This window comes from Manacus candei, unplaced genomic scaffold (genome assembly GCF_025592945.1).
Source record: "Manacus candei isolate 608988 ecotype Guabito, Panama unplaced genomic scaffold, ASM2559294v1 h1tg000057l, whole genome shotgun sequence".
Classification (NCBI taxonomy): domain Eukaryota; kingdom Metazoa; phylum Chordata; class Aves; order Passeriformes; family Pipridae; genus Manacus; species Manacus candei.
The window spans coordinates 12,150,385-12,170,959 of record NW_026138105.1 but is presented as its reverse complement, the minus strand read 5'-3'; the positions used below and the strand labels follow the sequence as shown (position 1 = coordinate 12,170,959).

The window sequence follows — 20,575 nt, the reverse complement described above, 5'->3', positions numbered from 1 at the left end:
ACTGCTGGGCCAAATTCTAAATAAAAGCTGATTTTATTCTTTTTTTTTTCATAAATCCTTCACGATATGCCAGTGTGTGGCAGATGGCAACCCTGTATGAGGCAGAGGCACATTGCAGCCTCGGCAGGTCTGTGCAGACCAGGCAGACCAGCTCACTTCACCCTACAGGGACTGCAGAGGAAAATCTGTGTTTCCATCCATTTGTTTAATAGAATTAAAGCATCACTTAAGAACATTAGGACATGCCACAGAAAATTACAGATTTTAGGTCAAACTCCTGACTTCTGTAATAGAGCCAGCCCGCTTCTGTCCAAATTTAGGCAGTAACAAGAAATCCCAATGCAGAACACCAGAAGTGAGCAATGGGTAGCTGAGGTCTTGGCTATCTTCATGCCATTATTATATGCTTGTGTGCAATGTTGTGCAAATTAAAGGATTTACAACAAAAAGGGCAGGTATATCTAAAAAAAACCCAGAGGTTTTTGAATGGAAATTTTGTTCAGGTAAGGGAAAAAGGTTAAAACTGGGACAGCACTAGCCCTGACCTCAACAGACTTCTAGTTTTAAAATAACCTATATTCCTTTTAAAAAAAACTAACAGACTAAAGTAGAAGGTATTAGGCCTTTCAAACTCCTAACTGAGGAGGATTTGATCAAACAGACACCTTTGCATTTCAATTTCTTTGCGCTTCCCCCCTCGATCTTACCTGGGTTGAGGAAGGCACCTCTCCTTTTATCACGGTTTCTGGTGACAATTCACCAGAAGAGCAGATCCCGGGGGGGCTCTGAGTGGCAAGGTGTGCTGAAGGCAGCGGGGGAGATGGTGCTTCCACTTTGCCATCACATTCGCCCCTTGAAGGATTCGAGTTGGTGCCAGGCCCTGGGGAACACAGGAAACGAGTCTCACCCACGTGAACGAGCACCAGCTGGTGGCTTTAAAAACGGCCTCGCAAAGGCAGCGCCCCAGCACTCGCAGCTCATCTTCTGTCAGTGGGAGGGAATGCAGCAGGACAGGGATGCCAGGCTTTAGGTCTTTCTGGTTGGTTCCTTGTTTTTTTTAAAACCAGCCTCCCCACCCAAACGCATGTGCTGGAGTTACATCGCACGGCACGGTCACTACAGAGTCCGTCGGGAGAGAGAAGCACAGTGCAGCACAGATATCCAGAGCAATCACATTTCTCTTGGAGAAGCACCATTCCAAACACATACATTTCCACCTTTAAGGAACGTACACACAGACTTCATTCCGCTAACTTGAAAGTTTATGTCAAAGGTTCAGATTTCAAGATCTGTCCGTGGTGGTTTATTTAATATTGGGCTGTCAGTCCTTGATCTCAAAGTGCTTTACAAAAGATGGGAAAAAGGATTCCTGTCATTCTACAGTTAGCAAGCATGGAAGTTCAAATATTTGTACAAAACTCTTCAATTACACCTAACAGTCATTACAGTTTAAAAATCTCCCTTAGTTCAAAAGGAAATCACGCTGTGTCCGGCCCAAGCAGAGTTGCACCCTCTCGCCTGCACTGTAGCAACAACCAAGTGGAAAACAATATTCCAGAAACTGTCTTGAAAATCAATGACAAAGCTAAATACAAATAAAGACTGTGTCATCAAAATCAGTGTACATTATAAACTGTTAAACAAACTTTAGCACACGCCTTGAATGAATATTGGAATGACATATTGAGCCGGTGGTTCTTTTTGAAAAGCAAGGAGGCAAAACCAGAAGCAAATACGGCATAAAATAAACAAATTCATATTTAAAGCACTCTATGGCCTAAAGGCTTTTCCATTTCCAGTACCAAAGAGTCTGATTGAAACCTTCAGGGATACAAAAAAAACCACACTCTCCAATGCAGCTACAAATAACAAGTCACAGTTTACACTGTGTCTGAATACAAAGCGCTGTGATCTGGGTGACAACAAAGCACTCGAGTGAAACCACACCAAGAAACGTGAACAATCCCAAACCTTACTGTTTTTTATCAGCTATCAAAGGAAATTCTGCTCTTGTGCCACAAGCTGGATGTTTGATTTACCTTCCTCCGCTTTGATCCCAGACTGAAATCTGTCACAACTTAGTTAACTCTATCCAGCTGGGATAACAACGCTCCAGAGTTTCACTCCGGTGGTGCTCATGTGTTGCTGTCGTAATTTAAGGGTAGGACAACAAAATGCTAAGGTCTCATAAATTGAAGATAGGAAAAAAAATCAGAAAAATCAGGAATTCACCAGTATTTTTTGTTAGAAACCGTTAGCAGGAATCCAGCTCTCCAAGTCCACAGCAGAATTCCTGCTTAGACAGCCACACATTCCTTTTTTTTTTTCCTCCCTGAACATCCCAAACTGATTCAAACTGCCCCAGAGGCATCTCTGGCTTGCACTTCCTTTAACTAATGGTACTTCAGCATACAGTAAAGATAAGCCAGTGGGGCCTGGCTTGATTAATTCTTTTTTAGCACCTCTCCAGAGTTCCACAGGCTCCCAAGAAACTCTGCACTTCTTAAAGCAAAAGTTAAAGCTCATGAGCGAGCAGTGAAATAGAGCACAGAGAAACAATACACTATCATCCAACTGAGCCACAAAGACGTACAACACAATAAAGTACAAAGATGAGTTTTCAAACAATAATTAATATTTATTTGGTTTCAACAAGTAACACAAGAAAAGAAACTCACATCAGTGACCCACACTTTGTACACAAGAACCCAGACAGCACCTGGATTTATGTTTTGCCCCATTATGACTAGTGCTGTGAGAAACCCTTTTCCCTCCTAAATTTGTGCAGAAATGAATTTTAATCAAAAGTATTTTAACTTCCTAAATCAGAAATCAAAAGCATTTTCCTCCATACAGAGGATGAAGCAGGGGGTTAGCAGTATTTATATGAATGCAGCATTCTCTGACAGCTAGACAGCAAATTATTGTGGAAAAGTGAAAGGCAAAGTTATTATATCTCATTTAAAATTGTATCCATTCTCCCCCAAATGTTTGTTTACCATGTACAAAAATTCCACGCCAAACTGAATACCTTTAACTTCCTCTTGGGAAAAGTTGACCACTGTGCAAAATGTGTTCCCTAACATCCAGTGCAAGAATAAATTATTGGCTCCAATGAACCACTAACTAAAAATAACCTATTAGTTGGTTTGCCCAAAAGAAAAGGGCTCTGTGTACCATGTAATCACTTGGACTGGAAGCTTCATAGGAATTGCTTCTATAAACAGTTTCAGTTGCAACAGGGTAAACAGGAAAAGCCAAACTTAGACATATAAAAAAGCATGCAATGTGCTATTCTGAAACGTGGAAGTTGCCCTTTAAGGGAGCCAGTCATCCCACGGTCTTAAAATTCTCTCTTTTTTTTTTTTTTTTCTTAATAAGAAAACAAGGATGTGAACTAACCACCTCATTTTCTAATGAATGTTAAAATTCCCGTTCTCTTGATTATACTTGGTAAAAAACCAGCTCAAAACGTTCGACTAAAGCCTTTGAGACTTCTGGCCACGTGACGTAACCGTGTGGAACAATGCTACCAAAGTTCAGGCTCGTAAACGGAATAAAACACACGTTATTAAACCCAAGGACCTCCCCAGAAACGCTCCGCTGAGGTCAGAAATCACAGAACAACCACCTGCTTTTACAGACAGACCAAGAAAACACGTAAAAGACCAGGAAAACTGAATTTCTCACGACGCCTCATCTGAATGACCCCCCCAGCAGCAAGCCATGCAGGTTCAATAGCCAGCAGTTCCCCAGGTGATGTCGGTGCTACCCATGAGTAACTCACATGTACTTTTTTCCCTGCAAAACCTGCATGTTCCAGATTTCTGACAAGCATATGAACAATGTCAGTCTTGATCGCACATCATGAACGTCAAACTCGCAGAGCCCTTCAGCTGCAGGTTATCTGGCAACTGTGCCACCGAAATGGCAAGGTATTTAAATTTTTCCTACTGATTTTAAATTAGTTTGAACTGGTTAACAGTGATACAACAGCCCCCCACACGCGTCGTGCGCTTCATTTTCCACGAGAAGAATGTCAAATAGCTTCATACCTCATGTGATCATTACATGTACAGTGAATCAGGAAAAAAGAACACGGGGTAAAATGAAAACCCTGGGGTATCCTCTAACTTTTGCAACAGCATGAAGTATGCAGAAGAACAAATAAAACCTTTTAATGTATGCAGTGGCTTGGAGAGTAATATCCCCTTTAGAAATGGTTTGTCCAAGTTTTAAACATATTTATTATCCTCTTTGCATCTGTCCACCTCCATTAAGTCTTTTTTCCTCCAGAAAAGTAAAATAAACCTGGATGCTGCTCCTTGAGCCAGTTATGTACTGCAGTGCTTCATAAGAGAACAAGAAGACATCCAGTGACAGCAGCCAAGATTAAAAAACACTTCACAGTTTTCAAAGTCAGGAGAGACTGATCACTTATAATCCTCCAAATTAGTGCATTTCTTTTTCATATCAGATAGATGAAAACTGCTGGGTTTGGTTGTTAGATAGATGAAAACTGCTGGGTTTGGTTGTTTTGTTAAATACAATCTTTTTCACTGTGTTCTGGCCTACTCCTCCCTCCTTTACTTTTTTTTTTTTTAATATAACCCAGGACTTAAAATGACTCAACATCCTCAAATTGTTTTTGAAGAAAAAAACGTCAGAAATGTCTACAAAGCCAGCACCAGCCTAGACTGTGCTTTTAGATCTCCACAATCTTCTTACCACTCACCTCACTGTCATTTTATACACCGAAAATTCTCATTAAACTTGATGCCCTATTGTATTCAGTAATGACCACTTAAAAGTGAATCGTTTATCAGAAGATCTTTTTCAAGTGATTAAAATAAATTGATACCTGTGAATCTGAATAAGATGAAAGAAAAATACATCCCTTAACTCCCTGCTTCTGTAAAAATCTTCTTACCAGGCCACAGTGACATCCCCGACTGGTGTGAGAGCTACAGATCAAGCAGGCAGCCTTCTTTTTGACGTGGGCATTTCACTTTGCTTCCATAAAGACAAGACAACTGAAGCTCAGCTGAGTGAAATTCAAGTAATAGTGAGAAGACTGGAGAGCAGGGACCTCAAATACATGCTGGAAGGACCTCCTGAGCCATGGTACCCCTCAGTGAGCTATCAACCACCCCCTTTTCTAATGTATCCAGCTTTATTTTAGTTTATTTTAGTAGGTCTTCTGCCTACACCATGACTGTCCCCAAATTTCACTTCTCAGCTGGTTGGGCAATCTCTAATTCCCAGCCTGGATTTATGACTGCCTTGTACTCATTTGTCTTTATGCCAAGTGGTGCTTCAATTTTTAAGTAAAACCTAAAATCCTCCAACCAAGAGAAGGATGATGGATAGAGGGCAGCCCCATCATTACTCCAGTTTATCATGACAGAAGATGAAAGTGCTGATTCCACCTGTCACGAGTCACGGATCGGAACCCGCGGTGCATCAATCACCCGCGGTCACCATCGATCCAGGCTCGCCCTGTCCCGGTGCCAGCTGAGGGCACCCTGCTCCCTGCACGCAAACCCAGCCACTGAACTGAGGCAGAATCTGTGCTATTCCATTGCCATGGAGGGATTTCCAACCCTGGAGCGCGGCCTGAACCATCTAAATCTGATTTAACTGGAGATCATTCAGTGAGTTACTGCGAGAGAAACCAGAATGCGGCACCGGCCATCCCCCACAAACACTTGAGCTGCAAAACAAGGTACAGAAACTTGAGTTTCTTTAGAAACATTTTTTTAAAAAAATAATACCACTGTTTAGACATGAGAAGTGAAAGGAGACACTAAGTCTGCCACTACCTTGTCCTACAACTCCAGTGACCAGTTGGCCACTTGGACAGAGCCTGGAGCAACCTGGTCAAGTGGAAGGTGTGCCTGCTCATGGCAGGGGGGGTGGAATAAGATGGTCTTCAAGGTCCCACCCCAAACTACTCTGTGATTCTTTGATTCATTCTCTGATTCTGTGACCATTAAAGTTATTTATCTTTTGCCATTGAGGAAACTGAAGGAAAACAGAATAATGGATATATTAAGTGAACTTCTCGTTCTTTTTAACTGGTCAGTTTTCTCAGCACAGATGAAAACAAACATTTTCTCGTGGAAATTTACATGTAGTCCTCACAAAGCTGCTGCTTGCTCTATTCAGTGTCACAAATGACATCCCCACCTTCTGAGGGATTTATTAAAATACAGCGCTAATCATTTCTCTCTCTTTATGCACTAGAGAATCAATCTGCAATGAAGAAAACATGTTGAAAAATCAGCTCTCCACACCTAATGGTTCACATCAGCTGTCTCCAACAGATCACCAGTAGAAAAACATTCATTTCCATGTGCACGTATAACAAAACAATCAATCGCTGCTCATTACTTACAGGTCCAAAATTAAACTGCTCAAAATAAAGAACATGCAATCTGCAACACCCCAACTGTTTCCACAGACACAGGAGCAACAGTAAAGCTGTTCGACATCGATCAAGTTTGGATTTGAAACCTTTGGAGCTACTCCTTTACCACAAATATTTTGTATTTTGTTTGCAAAGTACCACTTTGCAAAGCAGTGAAATAGAAATTTGAGGACAACCCCTACAGACTGAGTATTTTCTTCCATGGATCAACATCACACACAGGTTTCCAAATTTTACAGAAAAAAAGAAATTGGACACAAACATATCGGCAGTAAGAAACGAGGCGGTGACCTGTGTTTCCTTCTCACTAAAGATTTCCCTTAAACGAAATAAAAATATAAGAACACCAACTTACGAGAGAGCGAGTGGGTGCCTTTGGGTAGGTACTCGAAGAGCAGGGAGCTGTCCTCGCCCAGCATGTCGGCCTTCAGGGACAGCAAACTGTTCTTACTCATGAGAGCCGCGCGCAGGTTGGCGACCGTGGCGGCCTGGAGCGCGTCCTCCTTCTCTGGAGTCAGGGGCTGGTGGATGTAGCTGGATTCCCCGCCCAGGAGAGCTTCCTCCACGTTGGAGTAGGGGTCCGGCCGCTCCCCCCTGCTGTCAGAGCTGCTGGGCTCTGTCCCTGTCACATCAGCACCTGCGGGATGGAAGGGACTGTCAGAGACACGGGAAACACGCGGCTGCGGGACCACGCGCCTGCCCCGCCAGGGATACAAACAACAGGACCAGGAATGGAGCAACACTTATTTTGGCTTTGTTTTTCACATGAGAGTGCTGTTTCTCATCCCTCTTCTCCCAAAGTCCCCAAGACCTGGCCACTCAAAGGCTCAATGAGAAGTGCTTCCCTCCAAATCTGGGAGTTCTGTTTTTCCAGCCCGTGCCCACCTGCCCCACCAAATGGGCTTAACCACAGCACCACACACTCTGAAGGCAGGGCAGAGGGAGGGACAGAGGTGTTGCCTCCTTCACAACCAATACTTGGATAAAATTAAGATTTCAAGGTAGTCTGCTAGTAGTGAAATTACATTCAAAGGTTTAAGCTCTGTTTTCTTCATAATTTTACTCCGGCAGTTCAAATTTTCATTCTTTCATTTCTTCCCCGTGATGAAGGTTTAGAAAAATCCAGTAATAGACAGCCTCTAATAGTGGGCTGCTAAGTAGTATAAATCCCTTGGGGTCACTTATCTAGAAAATACACAGCAATCAGTGGTTCCCAGCACCTATCAGAGAGTGGGTTTTATACAGAAGTGATACAGTTAAAAAACCCCAAAAGATACACATCAGCCACTTTACAACAACAGGTAGCTACAAAGAAACTGTATGAAAATGTAATGAATTATTAATAAAATATCGATTATTGAACCCAAACAAAACCAAAAAAGCTATGATAAGGTAAATTCCTCCCTGTTAAAGCACAGTTTATTTTTGTATTTCTTGGGAGGTCTAACTGAAGATTCTCTTTCGTTTGAACTTTGACTCTCTCATAATCTTAAATAATTTATGTATTTTTATGCAAAGACTCCTCTCTATTCTTCACACAAAACAACAAAAATGATGTACAAAAAGGGCTGTTAGCCCATTTATAAAGTGCATAAACCAAACTGCAATTACCTACTCCACAATCTGCAGCAGCAAACACAGCTGACACACTCAAAACCCAGCTGAGCACCTGGCAAAGGGAGCCGAAGCCTCCTAAACTTATGCCTTTGTAGCATTTCTCCTATCAAGATGTAGAGGGGAAAAAAATCCAAATCCAAAGAGAAGGCACAGAAAATGAGCAATCGGATGGAAAAGGAAGCTGTTTTGCAGATCCTGAACATTTTATTGCCTCCTCGTTTAAAACAGATTTAAATCTACTTAAAGCAAGAGGGAACTATTACAGCTCAAAGCAGTGGGACAACACGTACAAAATCAATACACAGACCCACCCTGCGCTCCTCAGGGCAAGGAATTCAGGTGCTGTCCACACACACCACTGCAATAAACTTACTCCTGCCCAGGTTTCAGGGCAGCAGAGCCCAGGAGAGGGGAGGAGGCAGAGTGTGACACACCAGCACTCAGCTTCCACAACTTCAATCCAGGGCAAGGCATTAATCTGCAGAGCCTTATTAAAAAATGCTAATGAGGACACTGGTACCGTGCCCACCTCCTGCAGCCTGGAAAACAGCTGAAGGAATATCATTATTTTTATCTCCATTTTACAGGTGGTGGCTGCCAGAGAAAGGCTCAGTGACTTGCTCGAGGTGTCCAGCCCATGGAGCCAGGAGCAGCCAGTGGACTTCCCAGTCCCAGCCCAGGGCATGTCAGATTCCACAACATGTCCACATCGGCTTTACTAAGCTGCACTGTTCTGCCAATACCTCTTACTCTTAAGTTTTTCCACTTCTTGCAAAAAACAAACAGCCTCAAAGCAAATAATAAGGAAAAAGCAATCATAGGCAGAGTGCTCCCATACCCCGGAGATGTAGGGAATACTCACGACTGGGGGCTACCAACACAGTAGGTAGTTCATAAATGTGAACTATCAGAGATGCTCTCTGTTTAAAACAAACCATTTTTCCCCCTCCATCTGTGTTTTGCTTGTACAGTATCATATTATCAGTTTTATTAAATCTTAGCCAAGAAGAATTCAAATGCTTCGAATTTTTATGTATTTTGTCACCCCTCCGTTAATGGCTCACAGGGATAGATATTATTCTAGATGATAATTAAGGTTTTTTTAAAACAAACCAGCACGTCCACATAAAGGGAAATTACAAGACATTAAGAACCAGCAGCTGTTGGAAAAGGTGGTGAAGAAAGTAAATTAAACTTTAGCCCATTAAACTGAGAAGGTAACAGAGAGCTTCAGCACATCAAAACCATGGTAATACCACCACTCCTCTGCTCCTCACTGCCTACACGGGGAATCACAGCACATAATTTGGGCCAGAGAGGGTGTTGGTCCACAAAACTGTGTTCCCAAATAACCAGGTAGGCAGGAAAGCACCTTGTGTTTTCTGCCATCCTTTCTCAGAGCCTGTTACAGCTGCTGATTGACAGTTGCCAGAATCCACTGCTGCACATAAACACTAATTGCTAAAACACACGCAGATTAATTGTAACCACAACAAGACATTAAATGTTCCTCAAAAGCCAAGATTAGAGACAGACAGTGAAATAGATGCTTCAGAGCTTCCAGTATTTATAGCTGATGTAATATAATCAAATACACATTAAGGCAAAATAAATATCCACTTAGTCACACAAGTACTAAAATACTCCCGGCACACCAAAACCCAAAAAAATGCACCAAGTTCCTCTCCACGGCGCCTCCAAAACCACTTCTCTTTTCTCTAGAATGCAGCTCCTTTTAAAAAGATTTAGCCAAAGAATTATATGAATCGAAAGCATCCGTCACTTCCCAGTAATCTAAACTGTTTACTACAGCTCCAGCCCCACGTAAACCAGGCTTTAGTCAATGAGCTCCTATTCTGCAATTATTCACTGCCACGGGTCCCGCGGCCGCCCGAGAGCTCCATCCAAGCCCTCCACATCTCATTTTTCACAGCGCTGGGACAGCCCCTGTGACTGCAGAGATCCGGGCTCCGTGTGCAGGAAATCCCGAGCTAAACACGGGATTAATCCTGCTCGGAGAACTGAGCTCATTAGTCTCTTTAGCGAATCATTATTTCGCAGTTATTCTATTACACCAGCCCGCTTTCCAAACACAGAAGCTTTAGAAAAGCTTTCTTAGTTGGTGACTCGAAAGAATATTTTATTATTGGGGTTTAGTATAAAACACAGGGTCTATTTTTTGACAATTCTGGCAACAGTATTCCCACGCAGCCCTGAAACTCTGAAAGCAACATTTAACTGGTAAAGTTCTTACACATGAAAGCCTCATGTAACAGGGGTACAGGGGGCCTGACTGTGAGCACCTTCTCACAGAGGTCACACATCCCAGCTGATCTCGAAACACGCTTCCCAACCACGCTGACCAGGCAGGCTTTAACAGATCCATACCAAACCTCACACCAGGACAGCAGGAGCAGTACAATATTCCCAACACACCCAAGGAGGTTCCTGCAAAAGCCCTGAAAGTCCCGTAAACCGAGCTCCTGTCACACAAACCCAGCTATGGGAAAACCAAGCTGGCACTAGTCAAAAAAATCAAGCACTACAGACACCTGACAGCCCCTTGGAGAGGGCTGTGGCACATATAAAAGTGATGGAAGCTACTAAAAGTACCCAAATTATATGATAATGTGATAATTTATTTTCCGAGATCTAGGGGGAAACTGACAGTAAAAAGGCATTAAACCTACTCCAACAACTGAGCAAAGCACACATGCCACCCCAGAAACAGCAAGGAAAAGTTTCTCTATTTTAAAGACTCCATTTGACTACCCTAATTAATTACTTTAAAATAGAAAACGATTTTTTCCTTGTATTTCTTCTCGCTGCTTCTGTCATTTTTCCTCATTACAGCTTAAACTCATCTGTTACCAAACTACCTGCTCAGTGTCTGCTTCTCTCACACCATTTATTTCTTGTTTGTACTGTGTTTTAACCTTCTCAGTAAACCCCCAGTGGGGTTTCCCAGACTCCCAGCGCTATTATTCTCTTTCATAATTCTTTTTTTTCTAATAATTTTTTCCTCTTTTCATCTCTCATGCAGACAGCTGAACATCTAGAAATCTGTAGCTGGAGGACTAAACCCATGAGAACAGAGAAAGGTGTGAAGGAAAACCACACAAAGTTACATCTGCTGCTGGAAAATTCAAAGCAGAAACAAGCTTTTTCCCCTAAGAACTAAAGGCAACGCTTTGCCAGGTCAGTCTTCTGCAGTACTGCTTGTTTCCTTAGAGTCTCGAGGTAAGAGGAGATCCAAGGAGTCTGTCATCTCTTCAAAGCCCAGTTCTGTTTGGCAGGAACACAAAGCAGTGATGTTCATCCCTCGGTTGAACGAGGGATGCCGAGGTCTCGCGATGGAGGTGACGCCCTGGCAGCGAGGGGGGAGCCAGCCACGAGCAGGGCAGTCCTTCAAAGGAGGGCAACTGTCCCCCACTCATCATTTACAGAGCTTTAACTCAGTTTCTGTCTTTCTCCACCACCCTGGCAAACTTCAGCAATCTTCTTGGCCTGGAGATCCCCAAACTGGATCCTGTCCTCCAGATGCTCTTCCTAAGGCAGGCAGCCAGATTTCACCGCTGCAAGGGCACACAGGCCCCTCTTCAGCTCCTTACTCACCAAAAAGCAAAGCTGTTTTCTCTCCCCTTGGTTGCCAACCCAAACTGCTGCACGGGGGTTTTCTGTCCCACACACAGGACTTCTCACTTGCCTTGGTGGAATTCATGCTGTGCCTGGCACTGCTGGCTTCCAGCAAATCATCCCTCCCAGCCTGGTGCCATCCAACAACTTGCCGAGGGTTCACAACATCCCACCACTTAGTGAACAAAGTCAACAGCATCGGCCCTGGAAGCAGCCTGTCATGGATGCAGGCATCCCACTTTCTGGGGCAGATGTTTAGGATCTCCTGGACACAGCTGGATAATTTTTAGTGTGATGGCAAATGTAATTTTTTTCTGTTTACAACACGACAAGTGGAAAGGACGACAGGAAGAGGTTCCAACATCAGCAACTTCTCCCACTCCAAATTCCTGCATCCTCCCCTGCTACTCCTTCAGTGGTACCAAGACCACAAGTGTAGCTGTGAAGTAAACTTGAGACAGGAACTAATATGTTAAAAATAAACTGATTTATTAAAAAAAAAGCTATTTTTAAACCCAGATCAGTTCCTCAATCTGGTTCTCTACATGGGTGCACAGACATTTTCACCGGAACAACTGCAGGAGGGCGTGGGGGTGCAATTAAGCACCAAAGGAAAGTGGGAGCCACTTAAACTCAGCTTTTGTTTCAAGGATGCAGTCAAATTGTGACCCGAGCCAAACTCTTTTGGAAAAAACTTAGGTGAAATCAAAAACTTAATTTTCTGAGGTTCTTCTACCTCTCTACCTACTTGTGTCAAGCATCTGCCCGACAGCAGATTTCATCTAGAATTCCATGGATGATGTTTCTTGTGTAAGTTTAGAAAGATTTGGCTCGATCTCCTTCTGTACAAAAGACAATTAATTTTTAAACTCTCAGGAAAAAAAAAAAGAAAAGAAAAAGCTTTCATTTCATAGTGATTTTTTTCTTGTGACTAAAAAAAAGAAAAAAAGAGCACACAGGCTGGCAGAAAAATGACTATCTTTTACCAGTTGCTAAAAATATCCTTGAAGTTTGTGTTTCAGATACCTCCTCCTTTCTAACAGAAGTCCCTCAAAAGTGTTTCACAACTTACTGTTTGTTAAACCTCAGTGTTCTCACTCATTGCAATATTCACACGGGAAAGTGATGCCATGAGTTATATTGGGTTTGATTTGCACTGTTTTACAAACAAAACAGTAGACATGTGGATATAATAAATGTGCACAGCACTCAAAATAAGTTCCAATTTCCTAGTGCAGGAAACTATCAAGCAAATACAGACATTTAACCACAACATATATGATTGTTAAAAACTGCCTTTATGTTAAAGACTGCAAGATATCTTAAGTGAATCCTTATGGAACCAAAAACACAGTCTCCTTCAGGCTCTTCTTCCTGACTTGAGTTCTACTAGAGTTTCTCCATCATGACTCAAAGCAGGGTGATCTGGGACTGTCAGGATTTGGGTTCTGAAAAAGCCCATCCTGTATGAAACTCTCAATTTCCAATGCTGTTCCTGTTTCTGGAAGGCTCAGGAGGAGCACAGAGGTTTCAATATAATTTTCAAGCCTACAGCCACAGGATGTTCCCTATCTGTGTTTTGCCAACAGAAACATTCTCCTCAACACCTCTACAATAACATTGCTAAAATAAATCAGGCTTGTTCTACACAAATACCACCTGGTTCTATGTTGCTACTTCTGCAGTGTATTCCAAAAGCACAAGTGTATCACCATCTTTGTCTTCCTCAAAACACTAACCATAATATTTGTTTTTCTATCATTGAAACAAGTTCTGCAGATACTTTTCCACGGTCTGTGTTAGCAAAAGGATCTCCTGCCCCAATCCTGCTGCTTTTTGCTGCTCCCCCACTGCCTGTTAATGACCCCAACTCAACTGTTTGTGAGGCTACAGAGAAAACCTGTTCAGCTACTTATCTCCCTAAACCAAGATAAAACAGAACTCCCAAATCCAAAAAAAAAAAAAAAAAAAGAGAGAAATGGTTAAACTGGGTGAGTTTACTCTTTCTGAATGTATTCTAAAATGGAATAATAAAGTGTCTTTGAAGGAGCAGGAATGACTGGGCAGTGTAGAAATACCTTAAGCCACGTTTGTTTCCCTAAAATACGCAGAGAATTGTACAGTAACTTAAGACTATCACTTTAAAAATACTAAGGTGGACTGCAAGCTTAACATCTTTTTCCAAGTCTCATAACTCAAGCAGTTAAAGGACTGACACTATTCCCTGTGCTCCTTGGACACAGAGAACCTCTTGCTGCTCATCAGCACAGGAACACACACAAACATGAAGGGACAGAAACAAAACAATTAAATATGAACACTCATGATATGACAATGCTGAGTTATAAATTCTAAAAACCCTCAGAACAAATATTTATCCTTTGAAACAAGTGCCTGTAAGAAATGTTAAAAAAAAAAAAAGAAATATAAAATAAATCAATCTGAGACCAGTACAGCAAAGTTTGGGATTGATTCCTATCACTGTATCTAAAGAATTAACTCCTACCATGTTTTAATGCACAAACACTGCAAATAGGGAAGTTAAAGTCCTGAACAGTGCTGATTGCAAAGTAGGAGTAGGATTTATGTTAAAATACTGAAAGTTTCTTGATTTCTCACTTGTAATTTCAGTAAAGAAACAAAAAAAAAAGGGGAGGGAAATTGTTTTTGAAAAGTTGAGATCTCTAAACATGAGCCCAGTGTAACCTTGGCACAAGGAACAAATAAAACAGTGAGAAGGGCACTCAAGAGAGGGAAAATGCCTCTGATCTCTGGATTTAAAGCAGATTAGCAGAATCAGGGCTGCTACCGCGGGGAGGAGGAAGAGGAGGAGGAGGGTTTGGGAGCCTGGGGAAAAAGGAATGTAGGGTGGGGAAAGGAAACAGACACTGAGCTTTGAGCTAAAGCTGGTTTAGGGTGGAACCATTTTAAAGCCAGGGTGTAGCCAGGGAGTGAGTGTCTGGGTTTAAAGGGATGATTTTAGTTTCCAAACTTGAAAATAACCTGACCTAACCCTTCAATAACAGAAACTCCAAAGTCACTCCCACATAGATTGTATCCTAATAATTTCTTTCCCCTGTAACTGTGGTGATACAGAGAACCTGAATTATTCACTGAGCACCCTCTGCATAATTCACCATATGGTCAGAGAGGTCAGTGGGGCTTGGGGTGGGGTTTTTTTTGCTTGGTTTTGCATTTTGATGTAGCTCACAGCCACCTCCACACAGTGCACTGGCGCTTCGTGCACACCAAGAGTTCTGAGGAGGGTCCAGAAACCTGGGCAGCTCCATAAGCCCAAGGAATGCAGGCTAAGCCGATTTCGGGCTAAGAAAGAATTCAGGGGGTGGCATTAAAGCACAAAGCTGTAACCCCTCCAGGTCTGGCTGAGAAAGCAAGGCTGGCATTGCTGACCACCACTGCTTATGGCACTGAAGTATCTCCCCAAGAAAAACATCATTAAAACCCTCGTGTAGCAAAGGAAATTTTAATACCTTGCACCATAAATGCAACTTCATTAAAAGAAGGGGGGAAAATGCAGTAATGAACTTAATTTTCCAAGTGGCAGGCAATTTGAACTTTACTATTACCTACCCTTAAAAATACTCCCAACACCTTTCCAATAAGCTGAATGCTTTGATCCAAAATGCCTATCCTCCTTAAAAAGTGCTATTTCCAAAATGAGGCATGAAAGAATCACAGAATATGTTGAGTTATGATCTAAGTAACAAACTAACGGTAGGAAACCATTAAAATTTCGAGTCTGTGTCAGTTTAGGACATCAGATATTTATCTGACAACTGAAATTTTAACCATTCCAGTTTTCAGTCACGGCTGTGACAAACACTTCAACCCCTGCCCCAAGTTTTCATACTGCAACCAGGACTCAGACCACGGTAGGTGGATTGGACACTGCATCTCTTCAAAGCCAAGTCCATTTAAAGAGAGAACAACTGACTGTATTCTGTCCCAGGGAGTTTTCTGGCTCCCACACTGCATGGATCATTTCAACACCACATGCTTCCAAGAGTTTCCTTAACACCTCCTTCAATACATTTGTTTTTGTCTCATAAAACAGAACAAAAATCTTTAAGAGTTCCTTGAACACCTAGATCCTGAGTACAAATGCCACACTCATTTTTTCCCCCCCTTTTCTCATTTTGCAAAATCTGTATTCTTCTACTTGGACTGATATGTCTGCCAAATATCGCAACAGAAACAATGGAATTTTCAATGGAATTACTAATAATAATTTGAAAATATGAATCTAGGAAAGATCTGCATCGACAGAGGGACAGAGTTACAGGAAGCCTTGGTACCTTGATTAGAAAAAGACTTTTTTTCAAGAATAAAATCATTCACCTGCCTGCACTCAGACAGGTCCAGAGACCTCACCTGCACAAAACTGTTGAGAGTTCATCTAGAATGGGCTTTCTTGCCTTCCTCTGAAGCCTTCTGCAATGTAAGCTCACTATATGATCCAACTGTTAAGCATCTGTGCTCACCAACAGCTCCTGTAATCATAATTTGCTCTCTAGAAACCAAGACAGGAAAAGGGATGGGGAAAGGCTGACGACAGCAGCTGCCTCCAGGCTTCCCGGGGAGCTGCCAGCACAGCTCCCTGCAGCAGGCACTGCCATCACATGTGTGTCACTGGAAAATGAGGAACTCCAACGTCTCCTCACCAGGAGGGAGGAAACTTGTGCATAATTAAAGATTTTGAGAGGGAAAATGTTAAAGGGACTGTGAACTCTGCAAAGTCAGGAGGATACAGTGCAGTCCTGCCTGTCCTTCTCACAGAGGTCACTACTCTGGGCTTAATCAAGTCCTGCAGCTCCTCTTACAGAATACAGAAATTCCACTGCATGTAACCAAAGGAAGGCAAAGAGTTCCCAAAGTGCAGAGTCTTTAAAAAGGACTTTTCTGGTTTTAAAATAATTAGCTTCATTTCACAGTCAACTGGCACACAGAAATCCACTTGCAGCTTTTGGGTGCAAACAATCAGAAGATGCGTGGGAGTATTTCCTCAGAAATAAAATTCCTGAATCATAATTACTATGCTTGAACTAACACATTAATAAAGCCATCAATAAATTCTTCAAAAGACATCCTCCAAATGACAGAGTTTTCCATTACATGAAGAAGCAAATCCAGCAACATTTTGCTATGTGGGTTGGTGAGGAAAACATATATATGAATGTTTCATACAAGGAATGACAGGCTGACATCCTGAACAACCCAAACAGGATAAGAAAGAGAAAATCCTGTGTGTTTGATTCTAAACAGACAATCCAAACTAATAAACTGAAATTAGCATGAAAAGATGGTCCTCATCAAGCTTTGTGCTTGACTGACACCACCCTGGGAAACTGTGAGCTGAGTCACAGTCTCAATCCAGCACCTCAACTTCGTTTGCATTCTTTTGCAAATCCTATTTGATCATCCTTTCTTGGATGAAGAAGACTCTTCATGGCAGATATGAACAATCTCTTGCTATTTCCTTGATGTTTGATTACCATTAATACGATTACTCCAGGCACTCCTTTTTATTTTAATCTGTAATGCTGTAAAATTCAAAGACTCTCAGGAGCACCCCACTCACCAGCATCTGGGAAAGAATCAAGTGATTCACAAGGAATTTTTTTACCCTTTCAATTTAAAAAAAAATCTTTGTCTTTTTCAGACCTCATTGATTAGTAATTAAATACAGTCTGCTTAAATATCTGAGACACTTTAGTACACCTGCCTGCATTGATAAGAACATGTTTCCCACTGAAAGAAGCACCACTGCTGAGTGTGAATGAGCTGTGAGTTATTTGAAAAGCAGTTTCAATGACTGCAATGTGCTTCTTTGTAATACAACTGGAATGAAGTAATCCTGTGTAATACAGGAGCAGGAGCAGCATTTTCAGTCTGTGAAGTATACTGCCCCAAATAATCAAAGGGTGATGCAGTGGTTACTTGCAAGATTCCCCTTCCAAAATGTTGCTGAAATGCAATGCTGTTTGCAACCAAGACCAAATGAGTACCTTGCTCAATTTTGGGAAGACTCAACTTTGAAGCTGGATCATCCTGAATCAACTTTTGCATTGTCAGGTCTGTGTTAGTCCTCCAGCACAGAGGCATTCACAAATGGTACCCAAATTATCCCACAACGAGGGTTTTCAGCCTTAGCAACCAGCATCTTAAAATAACCGATTAGATCAGAAAAGTGAAAGAGACTCAAAGAACAAAGAGTTCTAGGTAACTTTCTTTCCTCTTAGTTACTTAAGAAAGAACATTCAACACCCATTTCCTCAGCAAATGAGTAGCTTTTCATCTTAGCTGTGAACAATGGGACACTTCTAAATAAATGAGGTGAAAAAGAGCCCTAGACTATGAAGTGTGTTTTAAAGAAGGAAACCTGACACGACTAAATCAAAGACAACTTCACACTGAAAGTTAAACACATCCCAATTATTTGTTAGAAGTGTCTGCACTGTGTCATTATCCATTTGCACACAAGAAAATCAATTATTCTTCATGTTTAGGAGTCAAGTTTGCAACACCCCTACACTACTGCTGAATTCTAACAGGAGAGTCGGAAGAGCCTGGGGCACCAAAACTCAAACCAAGCTAAACCCCGTAGCTTGGCAACTTGGGAGATGGAGCAGCTTGCAGGAAAGTTGCTTCCACCTGCTGGATGTGGGAAATAATCACGTGAGACCAGAACACTCTGCTGCTTGCAGGGCCCCAGACAGGGCTGGTTTGGGGGAGCAGGAGTGCTCTCACTTCACACTGAAAGAGCTGCAGTCTCACCTCAGTGACCAACTGATTTCACCCAAACCACACATCCACCACACAAGCACACGAGAGGCTGCTGGCAAAGTGTCCAAGGTTAACTGAAACTGAACATTTGCATCTCAAATCCTTTGAAATTATACCAAAAAATCCCCCAGAGACAAGACAATTTGACCCAAGACACACAGGGCTCGCAGAGAATCCCTGCTGCTAAGCCCACATGCACCCATCCCACAATTTTAGGCCCCACAGCACAGATAAAGCTCCCTTTCCAGCAGGGCAGGAAGGAGAACTTCACTTCCACTCATCTCTCCAGATGGCCAACATGGTGAACCCACAAGAGCTCAGCCTCCACACACCCTCCTTGTTCCTCATGGACCCTTGGCACACACTGCTCTTGGAGCAGCAGCCCCTGTGCCTGTTCATTTTGGACAGAGAGAAGTGTTGCCATTCATTTTTAACTTTTGTTTTACCAGCACTAGAGGAATATTGACATCTTCCCCCAACCACCATCACTCAGCTTCCCCCTTCCCACCACTGGAACCACCTCTTTTATTGGAAACCTCATTTAAGACAAGATTTGGAACAAATAATTCGATGTGCCTGCTGACGTGCTGTCTCAGCACCATGCTGAGTCAAGCCCCTGAGCCATCTTCCTCTCATCTGCAAACAGCCACTGCAATTTAATTCCTTAACAATTAGGAATTAAATAATCTACGCTTCGTTCAGCTTCCAGTAATACAGTGTCTTCTATTTTGCACTGTTTTCAGTAAAGATGTCCAATCTGTAACAAGTCTCCAGGAGGATCAGAGCTGCAGTTCTGTTTCTGCAGTCACTCCATGTCTGGTTCATTCCAGGTACTGTCCCAAGCCCACACCCCTCAGAGAGTACAAGTGATTGAGTTGTTTTTATGGGATGCCATGAAAAATGAAAAACAGTTGCATGAGAACAGCACACCAGGCAATCCAGGCTGAGTCTTAACTCAGAACAAGCCTAAAATGCATGCATTATAAAAACAAGATTCATCATAAATCACTCTTATCTTAAATTATCTTGCATTTTTCTTCTAACTGACATTGTTTAGATTTTATCATCAGCTAATTAGAATAATTACATGCAAGCTTGCTGCAGCAGATAACCATAAAACATAATAAATCTCAAGACATTTGCAGAGTTACTCGTTCAATGAAAACCACATTTAAACTCCAGAATGTAAGCAGCCTAAACCTCTTTTTTCAGCCCATAAAGACTCTTAAGACTTTTAGTACTCTTTATATTGCTTTTTTCATCCAAATTTGGCATCATAAAAGTCTACAATCTCACACACCCTTCTCCTGGCTGACTTGGGTTCTGGTATGCAATGAAACACAGGCTACCTCACAGCATGGACTAAGTTCTTCAAGTCAACTTGAGAAAGTTAAATCCCACATTTCCTTAAAGTCCCTAGGAAAAAACACCAAACTCCTGGTTCAGTAGCATTCTAGGATCTATTAATTGTGACTGATCAATGAATCAAGTAGGACAATTATCATGAGACAGACAAATAACTGCTGAAGATTCAAAGGAAGTCAAGAAAACATTTTTTTCACTGGCTACACACTTTACAGCAGCCACTGATCTCAGACCACAAGTGGTCACACATCAAAACACATTTGAAGCCACAGCAGCGCCTCAGAAAAAGCACATTATTCTTAAGAGTTACCAAACACTGACCCTGCCATTACCAGCAATGAGCTATGGTGGTTTTCTCACCCCAGAGAAAGTGACACCTGAACATCAGGAAGTTCTGGAGATGGAATCAGTAGGACTAAATTACACCTGTGTGTGGTGTAATTACATCATCAACACACTGCGTGAAGGAAAATTCTTCAACCCTGACATCAGTTTGCACACCTGCTAAAATAAATTCCAACCTTTCCTCTCACTAATTCCAACAATCATAGAGGTGTTTTGGGGGTGATTTAGGCCGTTCAAGCCCAAAACAAAACCCAACTTCTGGTTTTACAGGAGAACCAGCCCGTGACACTGCGGCTCCTGACCGAACCGTGCAGCACTCGGTGCTTCTGAATTGCTGGCAACGCAAGCTTCTACTGTCAGGCTTGTAATTCAGGCACT

The 20,575-nt window shown here is 42.2% G+C and overlaps 1 protein-coding gene across 7 annotated transcripts in view; it reads right to left on the bottom strand.

Moving 5' to 3' along the window:
• The window catches only part of ZBTB46 (zinc finger and BTB domain containing 46), a 50,751-nt gene that overhangs the window by 13,334 nt on the left and 16,842 nt on the right, over positions 1-20,575 (bottom strand). For 6 of the 7 annotated variants that reach the window (XM_051802874.1, XM_051802871.1, XM_051802869.1 and 3 more), the window contains 2 exons: positions 6,786-7,067; positions 708-880 (listed from right to left, as the gene is read on the bottom strand). In XM_051802874.1, the coding sequence (XP_051658834.1) occupies positions 708-880; positions 6,786-7,067 (455 nt within the window). The remainder of the gene's footprint in view (positions 1-707; positions 881-6,785; positions 7,068-20,575) is intronic. The other variant, XM_051802876.1, reaches the window with a different exon arrangement.